Consider the following 18,999-nt stretch of genomic DNA (forward strand, 5'->3'; position numbering starts at 1 on the left):
CTGTCTTCATCAGCCAGACCCAACTAATTCGCCTTCAACAGCTTCCTTTTGAGTGGCGTTGATATCCTGGCATTGCGATTGAAATATTGTTGCTTAATAAACTGATTAAAACATACCTTGTCACTGTCATAGACAAGAACTTCGCCCATGTCAATATCCTTATCAGACTGTACGCGTAATGTTTAGCTTGAGTTTGTCATGGGGGAATCAAGGTACGAACATTTGATTCTTGAGTTGGCTAAAGCAAGAAGAATTTTTACGTACAGAATGAGACTCAATTCTGTACGTAAAAAAAGACCAAGCCACTTACATCAACAGGATTGAGCTTGCGTATGAAATCAGCTTGGATTCTATACGTAAAAATTCAACTGGGTACTGACCATCATGCTAGCAAGCTGAGAGCAAGGCAAAAAAACCATTTTACGTATGAAATCTAATTCAAAACTGTACGTAAAATCTTACCATCAATTGATTCCCAGGGGGAGCTTGAGACAGGGGCTAGTAGGGTGGCAAAAATGCGTTTGAAACCCTAACCTTAAGGCTGCCAAAGCGGACTTACCATCTGAGTAACAGGTACAGAAGACATTTCAACTGTAAAAGGCTTCAAAAAATGGTCCTTGTAGCTTCCAAAGTGACTGCTATACCTTGGAAAGTGTTTATAAAGACTTTGAAGCAAGTGTATAGTGTGTTGATGGGGGAAAAAGGAAGCAAAAAAGTCGGAGATGATGCCAGGGCTATCCTTATATTGTGTGGCAATCCCCATCAAAAACCTCATGTGATCATGATCCGGAGATATTCCGAGGCTAGACCTGCTGACTTTTGTGCGAGTTTTTGGCCTGCGGGAGTCGTGGCTGTGCTAATGTTCCCACGCTACGCTCCAATGAGAAAAAATTGAAAATAAAGAGGCGGGTCCCCGCATCATAAATCTTCAAGAATTTCCTGAAATGGTAGAAAACTCCGTCCTCTATAAGCATTACAAGACAGAATATCCATACATGGCAGAAACTGTTGGAAATTACTCAAAAGGGCAATAAAGTGGTAGCCACCCCCCAATAAGGTAGGAAAAAAAGCGCCCTACCCATAACAAGCAATTAGCGCCGGACTGCCCAAAAAGGCAGTAAGCGCCAGACGGCCCAAAATGGCAGTAGGCGCCTCTAAGTAGCGCGCCCAAAGGAAAACTCGGAGCGGAGCACTGAATACGGAAGTTAGTTCCCACGCTACACGGAAAACATCGAAAATTGAAAATGAAGAGCGGAGAGAGGCGAGTCTGATGATGTAACTACGACCTTGTCCGGCGGAATCCTCACGGTGCTATAAACAAAACAAAACAACAGGTCAGATGTGAATTGTGCATCAACCAGTGCTCCGATTTGAATGATACTGGTAGGTGACCCTAGGTTATTTTGTACTGCGAGTTCAATGGTGACAAGTACATGATACAAACAAGAGTGTATAGCAAAGTAAATCAAAGGTACTTGTCAATATACCAACAAACAAGACGGGCAAAGTTTGAAACATAGTAAGACAAAGAAGGCTGAGCTACTGTTGATTGTGGGCGCAAAGCAAGCCAGAATCCCAGATCCTCCTTGTTTATGTTGAATTCCTGTTTGGCAAGTGTAAAGACATCAGGAGTATCTTGTATACGGAATACAAGACCCATCATAAAGTCAATATGCTCACACCGCACACTCCGGCCATAAGGTCCATGTACAGCATCACCAGGCAGCTGCGGAATATGACAGCTGTAACATACAGTTCCATATGTACGTTTTTCATGTTCAGAACATGACGAGTACTTGATAAGTCGCCGGAAGCTGCGAACTTTGCTGAAATCCAGATTGGGACATTGAGGTAATGTATGGGAGGAGTCTACACCCTCAGTTGCTCCACAGTAGGTGCAATTACCATTAAAGATATTGAAACCCTTTTCGAATGAAGCAATGACAGGATCAGAGCCTGCAGTACGCATGTGGCGGTGATACTGAGCTGCTTCAACAGCAGCTGCCAAGTTAGGTTGTTGATCAACATGATCTCCACACAGCGAAAGCATATCTGTTGGAGAAATATAAGATGTAACAGTGTTGAGTGATCCTGACTCGGTTCGACAGTTGCTACACAGCTGTGCATTCGGTCCACTGTCTTTGCATAGAATGCCATGACCATCCATAAAGCGAGTGATATTCCAGCGTATACAGAGAGGAGGTGTATTCTTGCATAGTGCTGCCATATGAACACAACCAGCATAATCATCCTTTTGATTCGATGAAAAGATGTATGCTCCTTTGTGGGGAAGAATAGTTACAGGGCAAGGAAGATGATCGCGGCCACCCCGGCCAGCGCCTTGTGCAAACCCAGTGGCATCTGGGGGTGTACCGGCAAAGAATACAAAACGCACATGCAAATAATCATTGCCAGCTAGTAAAGCTGAAGTTCCAATCAGAATATTGTATAGACCATCGACCCAGTCCTGATAGGTCTTCTGACGATTGGGAGTAGTGTTCTTATCGCCAGAGTAGAACCCGCATTTGAATGCAGAAGCCAATTCCGACCCATAATCAACCTTTTGAACAAAGATCAAAATGCGCTCATAAGGTTGTAGTTTGTTACGGGCAGCAGCTACCAATTCGATAAGTCGAGCTTTGATTTGAAACTTGGGACGCTCCTGCTCAAGAATATACTCGAGCTCTGGTCGATCTGTACAGTTCCGAATCTGAATATATGGTGAGGCAAGACCGAATGTGTTTGCCATGACCGGAATGCAGTTGGGTGGTGCAGACCCGCTTAGGACAATCATGGGAACTGGAAGGCAGCGGACTTCACATGCATCACGGAGAGGATCACGATAGGTACTATCAGTTACTGCCAATTGACCTTCATCGTATATGAAACATGCGACAGGCTTGGTAGCGTGTACAATCTTTAGGCTGCGTTGAAAGGGTTGGCGAACAGCAATATCGGAGGATACCAGTAACAGAGATGTCGATGGTGGAATCATGCTGTCAGACCCACCACTATGATCATAGTTGAGGAAAGGTATTTGCATATTAGTGAGACGACGGGAATAGTCATCTCGAAGTGATACCAGTGGGATAACGACCACTATAATTCGGTTTGTATCATAGCGTGAGCATATGATAGGGATCATGGTTTTCCCTGATCCTGTGGGAGCAATGACAACCATGTCATAGGTTCCATTGATTGAGCCAAGTACACCATAGCGCTGGGCTTCACAAGTCCATATAGCCTCTGGATTGTTGAGCACCTGCTGCAGCAAGTAGAGGGCTTTTTGCTCCACATCCTGTGTAATACTTGTAAAGTATGGGATTGCAGGTTGTAAAACTTTTTTTTTTTTTTTTACGTACAGAATTAGGTCCAATTCTATACGTAAAATTTAAAAACTCACCTGGCTCGAGCAACAAAGGAGATTTACGTATGGTTTTTGCGCTGTTTCCATACGTAAAAACATCTGCAGGGCCTGGGGATGAAGATGGGGGAGGTACCAGAGGTAAGGATGAGGTTGAAACTACAATCCAGACTATTTATTAGTGGAATTGAAAATCACAAATACATGTCATAAACTTGCATTGTAGAGTAGAGGGCTTGGTGAAAGAGCGAATTTGCTCTTCTTCCAAGTCTGATAGTTCTGGGCTAAATTCCCGGCCCTTTTTTGTTGGGCTTGAATCAACAACAATAGACACGGTGCCCCTCCGCTTAGTTGGTTGACGAGTAGGTGAGAATGTAGTGACCAAAGGGGGGGGCCGAGGAGGTGTGGTAACAACTGTAGCTGAAGTTGAACTTGATTGTTGCTGCAGTAACAGTGGCTGTAACTTGTTCAGGAGGGAAGTGGCAATGTCCTCTGTAGCAGCAGTCATGGAGCTTTTGATAAAGTCCTTGACATCAGCCAGAAGGGCGCGGGTACGGGATTCAGCAGTGGTAAACTCGTCCACTGCGAACAATCCCTTTGAGCGCAAATCTTGATAACAAGCTGCAGTGGCTTCTCGATAGGACCGGGATACACCAGTGGGAACGATTCCACACTTTATCTGCCAGCGCGCACTGGCATCACAGAAGACACCCAGCATTTGATCCGAGTATTCACCAATAGAGTCCAAGCTGACAGCATAAATAGTCTGCTCCACATGTTCCGAGTGGCCTGCTTGTTCTGCCTCTACATGGCGTATAATCTCATTGTCTGTCTCTTGCTCGGTAGCTTGGTCAACTAGCATGCGTCGGAAGGCAATCGAAACATGTCGGAATGCATTGAGACCAAGACGGACATTCAGAACCTGATGCGAATATTTGGCCATAGCATCAGACAACTCGTCGCTATCAAATGCTCGACCCATGTTGGGGAACAGCAAGTCGCGATATGCCTCGATGACTTTGGGATCATTAGGATAACATACAGTGGCAATGAACTGTGCAAAGGGACGTGCCAAGGCCAAGTTTTGGATTGTAAGGTCTGCGGTAAAGGCATCGCCTGCCCGTGGGAGAAGCTTATCAGACCCACTGATAGCACCAGACTTGTGGTACTGTCCAACCAAAGCAATGTTGGGACCAATGGCATAGAGATTGCGAGGACGAGTCTGAGTATTTTGTGCAAGCATTGACACCATTTCAGTTCCTCGAGTAGGAGAGCCAGCCAACATCTCCCAGCGCAGCATGAGCAAAAGATTGAAACGGCTGTACTGGTATAACCATGATCGAAGGGCCACCTTGTTCCACCGAGGAGTGTTATTTGCCATGTCAATTCCCACTATGAACTGATCGCGAAGAGCTGGGGTGGAAACAATAGCTCGGAAGAGAGCAGAACGGGTATGGAGGCAAGTGTTCCGAGGATCTTTGAACATGGAATAAGGAGGCAGTTTACGTGTCAAGTCGTCGCAAAGAAGAGCACTGTGAATATCAATAGATAGCTTGGTACCCAGCATGATTTTATCTTCCCACAGAGGAACAAGCTCCTGCTCGATATTATGGAATACCTGACAGAGATCTGCGAATTTGATGGAATCACCAAGGTAAAGCATATGGTCCCATTGCTTCCGATCCAGCCAAACAACTCGAGGCAAGCTCTTTTGCTTGATAGCAAGGGTTGAAGCAAGATGTTGAAGACTGCGAAGCGAGTTGAATGTATAGTCGTTCTTTTCGGTAAAGTACTGTTCCAGGCGATCACATTCAGTACTCGCATTATAGTTGGGCTGATCATGGTTCTTGAGCAACTCGAGTACAAATACCAAGCGCTGGCAATAAGTAATGCGAGCAACCACAGGTGAAGTTTGGTTGGGTTCACGAAACCCACCCGAGGGAATGATCATGCGGAATGCCAAGAAAAGCATGGTTGGATCTGTCGTAAACTTGGTTTCGACATCTTGTGGCCAGTGTTGAGTCCAGAGTGACATGAGCAGTTGATGAACAAGGTACATCAGGTCGACATCAGAGATCTGATCATCCACCAACCCATCCTGCAATGCCTGCAAAGCTTGTGCCACACTGAGAGGAAGGTCGTATGTAAAGATATTCCGAGTATCGCGCAGTAGCATACATAGCAAGCGGTTGACTTCATCAATATAGGTCCGCATAGTAGTATCACCCCCCTGATGTCGGTGGAAAGGCGTATTTGAGATTCCTCTGCGTATAGAATTGGGTCAAATTCTGTACGTAAAAAATACAGAGATGAGGAACACTTGCGTTTTAGCTCGGTCCGGAGTATTTAATCGCTGCAAAACCAACTCTGGCAATTGTGGAATACTCTTTATTGCCAAGTCCATAAGTCCCTGCATCACAACACAAGCTTTCTGCAATACAGTGTCATCTGCTACAGGCTTCTGACAAGTGTTTGACAGTGCTTCCAAGTCCCGGCCTTGTACCAGTTGCGGCCATTTAGTTGCAAGCAACCAAGGACTCACAAGACGATTGTTGGCAGAGAATTCACCGATAGGTGTTTCAAAGACAGCCTCGACTTGAGCAGTTGCATTATTGACAATCTCATCGATGGTAGATGATGTAGGTGGGTAGGCAGGTATGATAGGGAATGGAATAGCATGTTTGTGAAAGCGTTGAATAGGAACATAGTGGATCGCATTGATATCGAATGGAACATTGTGCGTGGTGCGGACATGGCGTTCGATGGTCTTTACGGAGGCTGTGACGTGGTTGCAATCACCACATTCATAGCCTAGCAGGATAGGCAATCCTTCCACTTGAGGATAAAAGCCAGGCTGCATAACAAGTGGTGCAGCCGGTACATGCCACTGGTTTTGAATGACTTTTTTTGCCTCTGTAGGTGAGTATTGCATGCGAGCATGCTCATCCTGGATGTGGCGATGGATATAGGAAGACTTGAGAAGAATGTGGTGATGGGTACACAAGACCCCCTGAAGAACTGTATGGTAAACTAGACCAAAGTTGTCCATGTACGGGTTTGATTGGATCTGAGACCATGTTTGATTAATCGAATGAATGACTGCAAAACAGACATACCTGGTCACCATACTGGATGGGTTGACTGATAAGCTCTTCTACCATTTCCCTTGTCCAAACCTGGTCTTCACTCTCTCCGAACGATGTAAAGTCCTTGGCATTGACAGAATACAAATTATTGGCTACAGCAGAATTTTTACGTACGGAATCACCACCAATTCTGTACGTAAAATATCAGAGATGACATACCTGTGTTTACTTGCATTGACAAGACATTGTTGACTGCTGGAGCCACTGCATCAATGTCTGTGGCATTGACTGTTTTGGCGTGTTCAAGAAGAGACTTGGAAAGTCTATAAATGTGACCATTGGGCTTTGCATCACACAAACACTCGAAAGCACCATCAGCGTTGCGATGAATTGTCTTGCGACCATTGAGGTACTTGACTTTGATAAAGGCAACATCGGATTGCATGGAGCGAGACATTCTACGTACAGAATGAACAGAGATTCTATACGTAAAAAGAGCATGTGTTGCTTACCTAAGCAGCTAGTTACTTGAATAGGAAGGTAGTGGTAGTGGAAAGAGAAGCACAAGTTGATACGTATTTGCTTTTATAGTCTGACAGGGGTGAGAAAATACATTCCATCAATGTTTCATCATCATATCAAGTGATAGCAATGAGGACTGGGAAAAGTACACTGCTGAATGCACTGCTTGATCAGAGGTGATAGCAATGAGGACTGGGAAAAGTACACTGCTGAATGCACTGCTTGATCAAAAGTGACAGCAATGAGGACTGGGAAAAGTACACTGCTGAATGCACTGCTTGATCAGAGGTGATAGCAATGAGGACTGGGAAAAGTACACTGCTGAATGCACTGCTTGATCAAAAGTGATAGCAATGAGGACTGGGAAAAGTACACTGCTGAATGCACTGCTTGATCAAGTCTGCAGTCCGAGTTTTGGCTTTGGCGCGATGTGGCTGTGCCAGGTTCCCACGCTACACTCCAATGAAGAAAAAAATGAAAATGAAGAGGCGGGTCTCAGCATTATAAATCTTCAAGAATTTCCTTAAAAGGTGAAAAACTGCGCCCTCTATAGGCAGTACAAGACAGAATTGCCCAGTATGGTAGAAAACTCTGCCAGCAGGAATTGCCAAGTATGGTACAAAAGCGCAGGAGTTACTCAAAGAGGAAATAAAAAGCAGGCAAAAAAAGCGCCTCTGAGGAAATCTCGGAGGGGGGAAAGAATACGGAAATTAGTTCCCACGCTACATGGAAAACTTGAAAAATTGAAAATGAAGAGCGGAGAGAGGCGAGTCTGATGATGTAACTGCGACCTTATGCGGCGGAATCCTCACGGTGCTATAAACAAAACAAAACAACAAGTCGGATGTGAATTATGCATCAACCAGTGCTCCGATTTGAATGATACTGGTGGGTGACCCTAGGTTATTTTGTAGTGCGAGTTCAATGGTGACATTTGCGTGACCAGAATCGGAGTATATTCTCCACTAATGGAAAGATGTCTCTCAATGTGCATAGTGTTGAGCTTGCTGTACACATCCCTGTGACAATGCTGAGCTCCCTGTGTACAGTGCTGAGCTCTCTGTATACAGTGCTGAGCTCCCTGTGTACATTGCTGAGCCTCCTCCTCCTGCTGTGTACAATGCTGAGCTCAGTACATAGCACTATTCCAAGTACAGTTTCATTCCAAAAACAGCACTTGAGTTGATGTGGAAAGCTATGTCAGAAGGCTATAAAAGTGCGCTTTTTTGGACCCCCGTGGGAAAAACTTGGTCAAGAATCGAACAAGCCAAAAATTTTACGTATGGAATTTTCAAAATTCTGTACGTAAAATCTCAGAGACGTTTACGTATAGAATCACTTTCAATTCTATACGTAAAATGGACATCTGGGCTGACAGTGGACAGTATTGAGCTCACTGTCTATGACGACGTCGAGCTCACTGTCTACGACAATGACGACGAGCTCACTGTCTATGACGACGTCGAGCTCACTGTCTATGACGATGACGATGAGCTCACTGTCTACGACGACGTCAAGCTCACTGTGTACAACAGCGATGACAAGCTCACTGTATCTGACAACGTTGAGCTCACAGTCTACGACGATGACAACAAGCTCACTGTCTATGACAACATCGAGCTCACTGTCTACGACAATAACGACGAGCTCACTGTCTATGACAACATCGAGCTCACTGTATACAACAGCAATGACAAGCTCACTGTGTCTGACAACGTTGAGCTCACTGTCTACGATGATGACAACAAACTCACTGTCTATGACAACATCGAGCTCACTGTCTACAACAGCAACAACAAGCTCACTGTGTCTGACAATGTTGAGTTCACTGTGGGAGATGATGACCAGCTCATTGCATACAGTGTTGAGCTCACTGTGGAGGACAATGACTAGCTCACTGTCCAAGACAATGACCAGCTCATTGTATACAGTGCTGAGCTCACTGTGTAGGACAGCATAGAGCTTGTTGTGGACAGCATTGAGGTCACTGTCTGAGACAACATTGAGGACACTGTATACAGTGTTGAGCTCACTGTGTATGGCAATGAGCAGCAGCATTGAGCACAGTGTGGAGGTCACTGTGGGCAACAGTGGTGGTGAGCTCACTGTGTAGAGTATTCTACTCACTCTGTAGAGTGTTCTGCTCACTGTGTAGAGTATTCTACTCACTGTGTAGAGTGTTGTCCTCACTGTGTAGAGTGTTCTACTCACTACGTAGGCCAGTATAGGTGCAAAGGAACTAGACCGGTAATAGAGGTGTAATATAGATAGGGAATCCCCTCTGATAATTACCTCGACGATGTCGAGATGGAAGATATTCAGACTAAAGGAGATCGACCCGTGCCAGGCGATTTAGAATACATCCATTATGGCCATGCCATGGAGTCATAAGACCTGCAGGGACGCTCGATCCTTGCTACTTGACGAAATCGCCTCTCCTGGAGGGCTCTGTCTCCCATTTTGAGTGTTCTTTGAACCGATGGGACTTCGGGGCCTTTTGGATTGAGGTGAAGTACTCATGGAGTTACGTTTCGCGTTTCTCGACAGGCACTCTCCAGTCTATGCATACACCCATACAAGTTCATGACGTTAAACCCTATGATACATATCTTGTAGGTACTTTGGTATACTGTTCACACGACAGACGGTATTAACCGAGAGTTTCAGGACACCCAACCCCTAACCGCTAACTCTAACCGTAAGTACTTGGTCTAATAAACCAGTTTATACGCTAATATATCACATCGTAGCCTAACCCGCTAACCTAACCTAACCCCTAACGAATTGTAAACCTTGCCCCTATTAATATAGGCGCTCGGTCGGTACTGACGGGCCGCGTTTCACGTGACCCTGGGCACTCCAAGGAAGTGCTGTACAGTTCATCACCGGGCCGCTGTGCGGTTCGCCTTCGGTCCGGTGACTAATTAGCAATGACATAAACCGATGCGATCGGTTCTCGGGCTTGCCGCTGACTGATGCCCGAGGACCCAGGTAACAAATACTTCCCATGCTGTCAGGTAACAGCAAATCGGAATATTCTGTTTACTAACGTATAATCACAAGATAAGGCACTACGATCCCACACCAATGCTGTGGACCATCGTCTGTATCTATCGTGACCATGTGAACAAGCCCTGATGAGCCATATAAAAGGCGAAACGGGTTGGTACTGATAAGTTATCGGTACCCGTTGGCTTGTCTCGCCTCCTCTACCATCTTACAGCACCAGAGCCTCTTACGTCAGTCTTCAACGTCAACGCTCGCTTCGCTCGCTCGACGTTTCGACCACCCACCCCTAAGACCCTAGGTTATTTTGTACTGCGAGTTCAATGGTGACAAGTACATGATACAAACAAGAGTGTATAGCAAAGTAAATCAAAGGTACTTGTCAATATACCAACAAACAAGACGGGCAAAGTTCGAAACATAGTAAGACAAAGAAGGCTGAGCTACTGTTGATTGTGGGCGCAAAGCAAGCCAGAATCCCAGATCCTCCTTGTTTATGTTGAATTCCTGTTTGGCAAGTGTAAAGACATCAGGAGTATCTTGTATACGGAATACAAGACCCATCATAAAGTCAATATGCTCACACCGCACACTCCGGCCATAAGGTCCATGTACAGCATCACCAGGCAGCTGCGGAATATGACAGCTGTAACATACAGTTCCATATGTACGTTTTTCATGTTCAGAACATGACGAGTACTTGATAAGTCGCCGGAAGCTGCGAACTTTGCTGAAATCCAGATTGGGACATTGAGGTAATGTATGGGAGGAGTCTACACCCTCAGTTGCTCCACAGTAGGTGCAATTACCATTAAAGATATTGAAACCCTTTTCGAATGAAGCAATGACAGGATCAGAGCCTGCAGTACGCATGTGGCGGTGATACTGAGCTGCTTCAACAGCAGCTGCCAAGTTAGGTTGTTGATCAACATGATCTCCACACAGCGAAAGCATATCTGTTGGAGAAATATAAGATGTAACAGTGTTGAGTGATCCTGACTCGGTTCGACAGTTGCTACACAGCTGTGCATTCGGTCCACTGTCTTTGCATAGAATGCCATGACCATCCATAAAGCGAGTGATATTCCAGCGTATACAGAGAGGAGGTGTATTCTTGCATAGTGCTGCCATATGAACACAACCAGCATAATCATCCTTTTGATTCGATGAAAAGATGTATGCTCCTTTGTGGGGAAGAATAGTTACAGGGCAAGGAAGATGATCGCGGCCACCCCGGCCAGCGCCTTGTGCAAACCCAGTGGCATCTGGGGGTGTACCGGCAAAGAATACAAAACGCACATGCAAATAATCATTGCCAGCTAGTAAAGCTGAAGTTCCAATCAGAATATTGTATAGACCATCGACCCAGTCCTGATAGGTCTTCTGACGATTGGGAGTAGTGTTCTTATCGCCAGAGTAGAACCCGCATTTGAATGCAGAAGCCAATTCCGACCCATAATCAACCTTTTGAACAAAGATCAAAATGCGCTCATGAGGTTGTAGTTTGTTACGGGCAGCAGCTACCAATTCGATAAGTCGAGCTTTGATTTGAAACTTGGGACGCTCCTGCTCAAGAATATACTCGAGCTCTGGTCGATCTGTACAGTTCCGAATCTGAATATATGGTGAGGCAAGACCGAATGTGTTTGCCATGACCGGAATGCAGTTGGGTGGTGCAGACCCGCTTAGGACAATCATGGGAACTGGAAGGCAGCGGACTTCACATGCATCACGGAGAGGATCACGATAGGTACTATCAGTTACTGCCAATTGACCTTCATCGTATATGAAACATGCGACAGGCTTGGTAGCGTGTACAATCTTTAGGCTGCGTTGAAAGGGTTGGCGAACAGCAATATCGGAGGATACCAGTAACAGAGATGTCGATGGTGGAATCATGCTGTCAGACCCACCACTATGATCATAGTTGAGGAAAGGTATTTGCATATTAGTGAGACGACGGGAATAGTCATCTCGAAGTGATACCAGTGGGATAACGACCACTATAATTCGGTTTGTATCATAGCGTGAGCATATGATAGGGATCATGGTTTTCCCTGATCCTGTGGGAGCAATGACAACCATGTCATAGGTTCCATTGATTGAGCCAAGTACACCATAGCGCTGGGCTTCACAAGTCCATATAGCCTCTGGATTGTTGAGCACCTGCTGCAGCAAGTAGAGGGCTTTTTGCTCCACATCCTGTGTAATACTTGTAAAGTATGGGATTGCAGGTTGTAAAACTTTTTTTTTTTTTTTACGTACAGAATTAGGTCCAATTCTATACGTAAAATTTAAAAACTCACCTGGCTCGAGCAACAGAGGAGATTTACGTATGGTTTTTGCGCTGTTTCCATACGTAAAAACATCTGCAGGGCCTGGGGATGAAGATGGGGGAGGTACCAGAGGTAAGGATGAGGTTGAAACTACAATCCAGACTATTTATTAGTGGAATTGAAAATCACAAATACATGTCATAAACTTGCATTGTAGAGTAGAGGGCTTGGTGAAAGAGCGAATTTGCTCTTCTTCCAAGTCTGATAGTTCTGGGCTAAATTCCCGGCCCTTTTTTGTTGGGCTTGAATCAACAACAATAGACACGGTGCCCCTCCGCTTAGTTGGTTGACGAGTAGGTGAGAATGTAGTGACCAAAGGGGGGGGCCGAGGAGGTGTGGTAACAACTGTAGCTGAAGTTGAACTTGATTGTTGCTGCAGTAACAGTGGCTGTAACTTGTTCAGGAGGGAAGTGGCAATGTCCTCTGTAGCAGCAGTCATGGAGCTTTTGATAAAGTCCTTGATATCAGCCAGAAGGGCGCGGGTACGGGATTCAGCAGTGGTAAACTCGTCCACTGCGAACAATCCCTTTGAGCGCAAATCTTGATAACAAGCTGCAGTGGCTTCTCGATAGGACCGGGATACACCAGTGGGAACGATTCCACACTTTATCTGCCAGCGCGCACTGGCATCACAGAAGACACCCAGCATTTGATCCGAGTATTCACCAATAGAGTCCAAGCTGACAGCATAAATAGTCTGCTCCACATGTTCCGAGTGGCCTGCTTGTTCTGCCTCTACATGGCGTATAATCTCATTGTCTGTCTCTTGCTCGGTAGCTTGGTCAACTAGCATGCGTCGGAAGGCAATCGAAACATGTCGGAATGCATTGAGACCAAGACGGACATTCAGAACCTGATGCGAATATTTGGCCATAGCATCAGACAACTCGTCGCTATCAAATGCTCGACCCATGTTGGGGAACAGCAAGTCGCGATATGCCTCGATGACTTTGGGATCATTAGGATAACATACAGTGGCAATGAACTGTGCAAAGGGACGTGCCAAGGCCAAGTTTTGGATTGTAAGGTCTGCGGTAAAGGCATCGCCTGCCCGTGGGAGAAGCTTATCAGACCCACTGATAGCACCAGACTTGTGGTACTGTCCAACCAAAGCAATGTTGGGACCAATGGCATAGAGATTGCGGGGACGAGTCTGAGTATTTTGTGCAAGCATTGACACCATTTCAGTTCCTCGAGTAGGAGAGCCAGCCAACATCTCCCAGCGCAGCATGAGCAAAAGATTGAAACGGCTGTACTGGTATAACCATGATCGAAGGGCCACCTTGTTCCACCGAGGAGTGTTATTTGCCATGTCAATTCCCACTATGAACTGATCGCGAAGAGCTGGGGTGGAAACAATAGCTCGGAAGAGAGCAGAACGGGTATGGAGGCAAGTGTTCCGAGGATCTTTGAACATGGAATAAGGAGGCAGTTTACGTGTCAAGTCGTCGCAAAGAAGAGCACTGTGAATATCAATAGATAGCTTGGTACCCAGCATGATTTTATCTTCCCACAGAGGAACAAGCTCCTGCTCGATATTATGGAATACCTGACAGAGATCTGCGAATTTGATGGAATCACCAAGGTAAAGCATATGGTCCCATTGCTTCCGATCCAGCCAAACAACTCGAGGCAAGCTCTTTTGCTTGATAGCAAGGGTTGAAGCAAGATGTTGAAGACTGCGAAGCGAGTTGAATGTATAGTCGTTCTTTTCGGTAAAGTACTGTTCCAGGCGATCACATTCAGTACTCGCATTATAGTTGGGCTGATCATGGTTCTTGAGCAACTCGAGTACAAATACCAAGCGCTGGCAATAAGTAATGCGAGCAACCACAGGTGAAGTTTGGTTGGGTTCACGAAACCCACCCGAGGGAATGATCATGCGGAATGCCAAGAAAAGCATGGTTGGATCTGTCGTAAACTTGGTTTCGACATCTTGTGGCCAGTGTTGAGTCCAGAGTGACATGAGCAGTTGATGAACAAGGTACATCAGGTCGACATCAGAGATCTGATCATCCACCAACCCATCCTGCAATGCCTGCAAAGCTTGTGCCACACTGAGAGGAAGGTCGAATGTAAAGATATTCCGAGTATCGCGCAGTAGCATACATAGCAAGCGGTTGACTTCATCAATATAGGTCCGCATAGTAGTATCACCCCCCTGATGTCGGTGGAAAGGCGTATTTGAGATTCCTCTGCGTATAGAATTGGGTCAAATTCTGTACGTAAAAAATACAGAGATGAGGAACACTTGCGTTTTAGCTCGGTCCGGAGTATTTAATCGCTGCAAAACCAACTCTGGCAATTGTGGAATACTCTTTATTGCCAAGTCCATAAGTCCCTGCATCACAACACAAGCTTTCTGCAATACAGTGTCATCTGCTACAGGCTTCTGACAAGTGTTTGACAGTGCTTCCAAGTCCCGGCCTTGTACCAGTTGCGGCCATTTAGTTGCAAGCAACCAAGGACTCACAAGACGATTGTTGGCAGAGAATTCACCGATAGGTGTTTCAAAGACAGCCTCGACTTGAGCAGTTGCATTATTGACAATCTCATCGATGGTAGATGATGTAGGTGGGTAGGCAGGTATGATAGGGAATGGAATAGCATGTTTGTGAAAGCGTTGAATAGGAACATAGTGGATCGCATTGATATCGAATGGAACATTGTGCGTGGTGCGGACATGGCGTTCGATGGTCTTTACAGAGGCTGTGACGTGGTTGCAATCACCACATTCATAGCCTAGCAGGATAGGCAATCCTTCCACTTGAGGATAAAAGCCAGGCTGCATAACAAGTGGTGCAGCCGGTACATGCCACTGGTTTTGAATGACTTTTTTTGCCTCTGTAGGTGAGTATTGCATGCGAGCATGCTCATCCTGGATGTGGCGATGGATATAGGAAGACTTGAGAAGAATGTGGTGATGGGTACACAAGACCCCCTGAAGAACTGTATGGTAAACTAGACCAAAGTTGTCCATGTACGGGTTTGATTGGATCTGAGACCATGTTTGATTAATCGAATGAATGACTGCAAAACAGACATACCTGGTCACCATACTGGATGGGTTGACTGATAAGCTCTTCTACCATTTCCCTTGTCCAAACCTGGTCTTCACTCTCTCCGAACGATGTAAAGTCCTTGGCATTGACAGAATACAAATTATTGGCTACAGCAGAATTTTTACGTACGGAATCACCACCAATTCTGTACGTAAAATATCAGAGATGACATACCTGTGTTTACTTGCATTGACAAGACATTGTTGACTGCTGGAGCCACTGCATCAATGTCTGTGGCATTGACTGTTTTGGCGTGTTCAAGAAGAGACTTGGAAAGTCTATAAATGTGACCATTGGGCTTTGCATCACACAAACACTCGAAAGCACCATCAGCGTTGCGATGAATAGTCTTGCGACCATTGAGGTACTTGACTTTGATAAAGGCAACATCGGATTGCATGGAGCGAGACATTCTACGTACAGAATGAACAGAGATTCTATACGTAAAAAGAGCATGTGTTGCTTACCTAAGCAGCTAGTTACTTGAATAGGAAGGTAGTGGTAGTGGAAAGAGAAGCACAAGTTGATACGTATTTGCTTTTATAGTCTGGCAGGGGTGAGAAAATACATTCCATCAATGTTTCATCATCATATCAAGTGATAGCAATGAGGACTGGGAAAAGTACACTGCTGAATGCACTGCTTGATCAGAGGTGATAGCAATGAGGACTGGGAAAAGTACACTGCTGAATGCACTGCTTGATCAAAGTGACAGCAATGAGGACTGGGAAAAGTACACTGCTGAATGCACTGCTTGATCAAAAGTGATAGCAATGAGGACTGGGAAAAGTACACTGCTGAATGCACTGCTTGATCAAAAGTGATAGCAATGAGGACTGGGAAAAGTACACTGCTGAATGCACTGTTGATCAAGTCTGCAGTCCGAGTTTTGGCTTTGGCGCGATGTGGCTGTGCCAGGTTCCCACGCTACACTCCAATGAAGAAAAAAATGAAAATGAAGAGGCGGGTCTCAGCATTATAAATCTTCAAGAATTTCCTTAAAAGGTGAAAAACTGCGCCCTCTATAGGCAGTACAAGACAGAATTGCCCAGTATGGTAGAAAACTCTGCCAGCAGGAATTGCCAAGTATGGTAGAAAAGCGCAGGAGTTACTCAAAGAGGAAATAAAAAGCAGGCAAAAAAAGCGCCTCTGAGGAAATCTCGGAGGGGGGAAAGAATACGGAAATTAGTTCCCACGCTACATGGAAAACTTGAAAAATTGAAAATGAAGAGCGGAGAGAGGCGAGTCTGATGATGTAACTGCGACCTTATGCGGCGGAATCCTCACGGTGCTATAAACAAAACAAAACAACAAGTCGGATGTGAATTATGCATCAACCAGTGCTCCGATTTGAATGATACTGGTGGGTGACCCTAGGTTATTTTGTAGTGCGAGTTCAATGGTGACATTTGCGTGACCAGAATCGGAGTATATTCTCCACTAATGTAAAGATGTCTCTCAATGTACATAGTGTTGAGCTTGCTATACACAGTGATGTATAGCACAGCAATGGGAAAGGAGCTTTCCATGGCCCACTGTGTAGAGCAGCGTGTTGAGCTCCCTGTGTACAGTGCTGAGCTCCCTGTGTACAGTGTTCAGCTATCTGTATACAGTGTTGAGCTCCCTGTGTACAGTGCTGAGCACTTGAGTTGATGTGGAAAGCTATGTCAGAAGGCTATAAAAGTGCGCTTTTTTGGACCCCCGTGGGAAAAACTTGGTCAAGAATCGAACAAGCCAAAAATTTTACGTATGGAATTTTCAAAATTCTGTACGTAAAATCTCAGAGACGTTTACGTATAGAATCACTTTCAATTCTATACGTAAAATGGACATCTGGGCTGACAGTGGACAGTATTGAGCTCACTGTCTATGACGACGTCGAGCTCACTGTCTACGACGATGATGATGAGCTCACTGTCTATGACAACGTCGAGCTCACTGTCTATGACGATGACAATGAGCTCACTGTCTACGACGACATCAAGCTCACTGTGTACAACAGCAATGACAAGCTCACTGTATCTGACAACGTTGAGCTCACAGTCTACGACGATGACAACAAGCTCACTGTCTATGACAACATCGAGCTCACTGTCTACGACAATGATGACGAGCTCACTGTCTATGACAACATCGAGCTCACTGTCTACGACAATGACGACAAGCTCACTGTCTATGACAACATCGAGCTCACTGTCTATGACGACGTCAAGCTCACTGTGTCTGACAACGTTGAGCTCACTGTCTACAATGATGACAACAAACTCACTGTCTATGACAACATCGAGCTCACTGTCTACAACAGCAACAACAAGCTCACTGTGTCTGACAATGTTGAGTTCACTGTGGGAGATGATGACCAGCTCATTGCATACAGTGTTGAGCTCACTGTGGAGGACAATGACTAGCTCACTGTCCAAGACAATGACCAGCTCATTGTATACAGTGCTGAGCTCACTGTGTAGGACAGCATAGAGCTTGTTGTGGACAGCATTGAGGTCACTGTCTGAGACAACATTGAGGACACTGTATACAGTGTTGAGCTCACTGTGTATGGCAATGAGCAGCAGCATTGAGCACAGTGTGGAGGTCACTGTGGGCAACAGTGGTGGTGAGCTCACTGTGTAGAGTATTCTACTCACTCTGTAGAGTGTTCTGCTCACTGTGTAGAGTATTCTACTCACTGTGTAGAGTGTTGTCCTCACTGTGTAGAGTGTTCTACTCACTACGTAGGCCAGTATAGGTGCAAAGGAACTAGACCGGTAATAGAGGTGTAATATAGATAGGCCAGTCAATAATTGACTTGTGTATCAGCACTCGGATAATTTTCGGGGCTTTCGACTTTGCTGTTGATCGAATGCACATGCATGTATAGTCAGTGGTGTAGGTGGGTCATATCCAATGTGTACAAGCACTCGGATTGATTTACGGAGTATTGGATAGGGAAATAGCTGCGCATACAGAGTTGGAGTCAATTTAATCAATTACCATAAGATCTAGGCATCTAACAATGCTATAATTGCAATATAAACAATATCCGCCCATGGCATGCACCTCAGGCCCATATGCACAAGTATATAAAGTGGTCATAATGTTGAGAAATGCAACGTAATAACATTATCTTCTTCATTGTCAGGAGCAGATCAAGGCTGTGGTAGGCCACATGTCCAATGCATATAACACATCATTGTCAATAATTGACTTGTGTATCAGCACTCGGATGAAGTTCGGGGCTTTTGACTTTGCCATTGATCCAATGCACGTGCATGTATAGTCAGTGATGCAAATGGATTATATCGATGTAGTCCACATATGAAATGCATGCAACCCATCATTGTCAACAATCAACCAGTATACAAGTACTCGAATCAATTTCCGAGCTGTTGATAGGAAAGACACTGCACATCACAGCGCATACAGACTTGGAGTCAATTTGATTAATTATCATAAGATATATCCTTTGAACAAAGCTACAATTGCAATATAGACAATATTTACCCATGGCATGCACCTCAGTCCCCTGTGCACAACTATACAGAGTGGTCATGGTATTGAGAACTGTAAAATAATCACATTCCCCAATGTTAAGCAATGATCTCTTCATTGTCAGGAGTAACTCAATG

At 45.2% G+C, this 18,999-nt stretch overlaps 2 protein-coding genes across 2 annotated transcripts; both read right to left on the reverse strand.

Annotated features, from left to right (window-relative positions):
• Positions 1-1,810: 1,810 nt before the first annotated feature.
• On the reverse strand, positions 1,811-2,297 carry C8R40DRAFT_1127757 (uncharacterized protein). The gene has a single exon (XM_046229070.1). The coding sequence runs from the start codon at positions 2,248-2,250 to the stop codon at positions 1,870-1,872; it is 381 nt and encodes a 126-aa protein (XP_046081131.1). The 5' UTR covers positions 2,251-2,297; the 3' UTR covers positions 1,811-1,869.
• An 8,395-nt stretch (positions 2,298-10,692) lies between these two features.
• Positions 10,693-11,179, reverse strand: C8R40DRAFT_1127761 (uncharacterized protein). Its single transcript, XM_046229071.1, has one exon. The coding sequence runs from the start codon at positions 11,130-11,132 to the stop codon at positions 10,752-10,754; it is 381 nt and encodes a 126-aa protein (XP_046081132.1). The 5' UTR covers positions 11,133-11,179; the 3' UTR covers positions 10,693-10,751.
• Positions 11,180-18,999: the final 7,820 nt, after the last annotated feature.

This window comes from Lentinula edodes (assembly GCF_021015755.1).
Source record: "Lentinula edodes strain Le(Bin) 0899 ss11 chromosome Unknown C8R40scaffold_48, whole genome shotgun sequence".
NCBI classification, from domain to species: domain Eukaryota; kingdom Fungi; phylum Basidiomycota; class Agaricomycetes; order Agaricales; family Omphalotaceae; genus Lentinula; species Lentinula edodes.

Coding starts and splice junctions, on each gene's coding strand:
- C8R40DRAFT_1127761 (XM_046229071.1), bottom strand. CDS start 11,132: ATGATTATGCTGGTTGTGTTCATATGGCAGCACTATGCAAGAATACAC.
- C8R40DRAFT_1127757 (XM_046229070.1), bottom strand. CDS start 2,250: ATGATTATGCTGGTTGTGTTCATATGGCAGCACTATGCAAGAATACAC.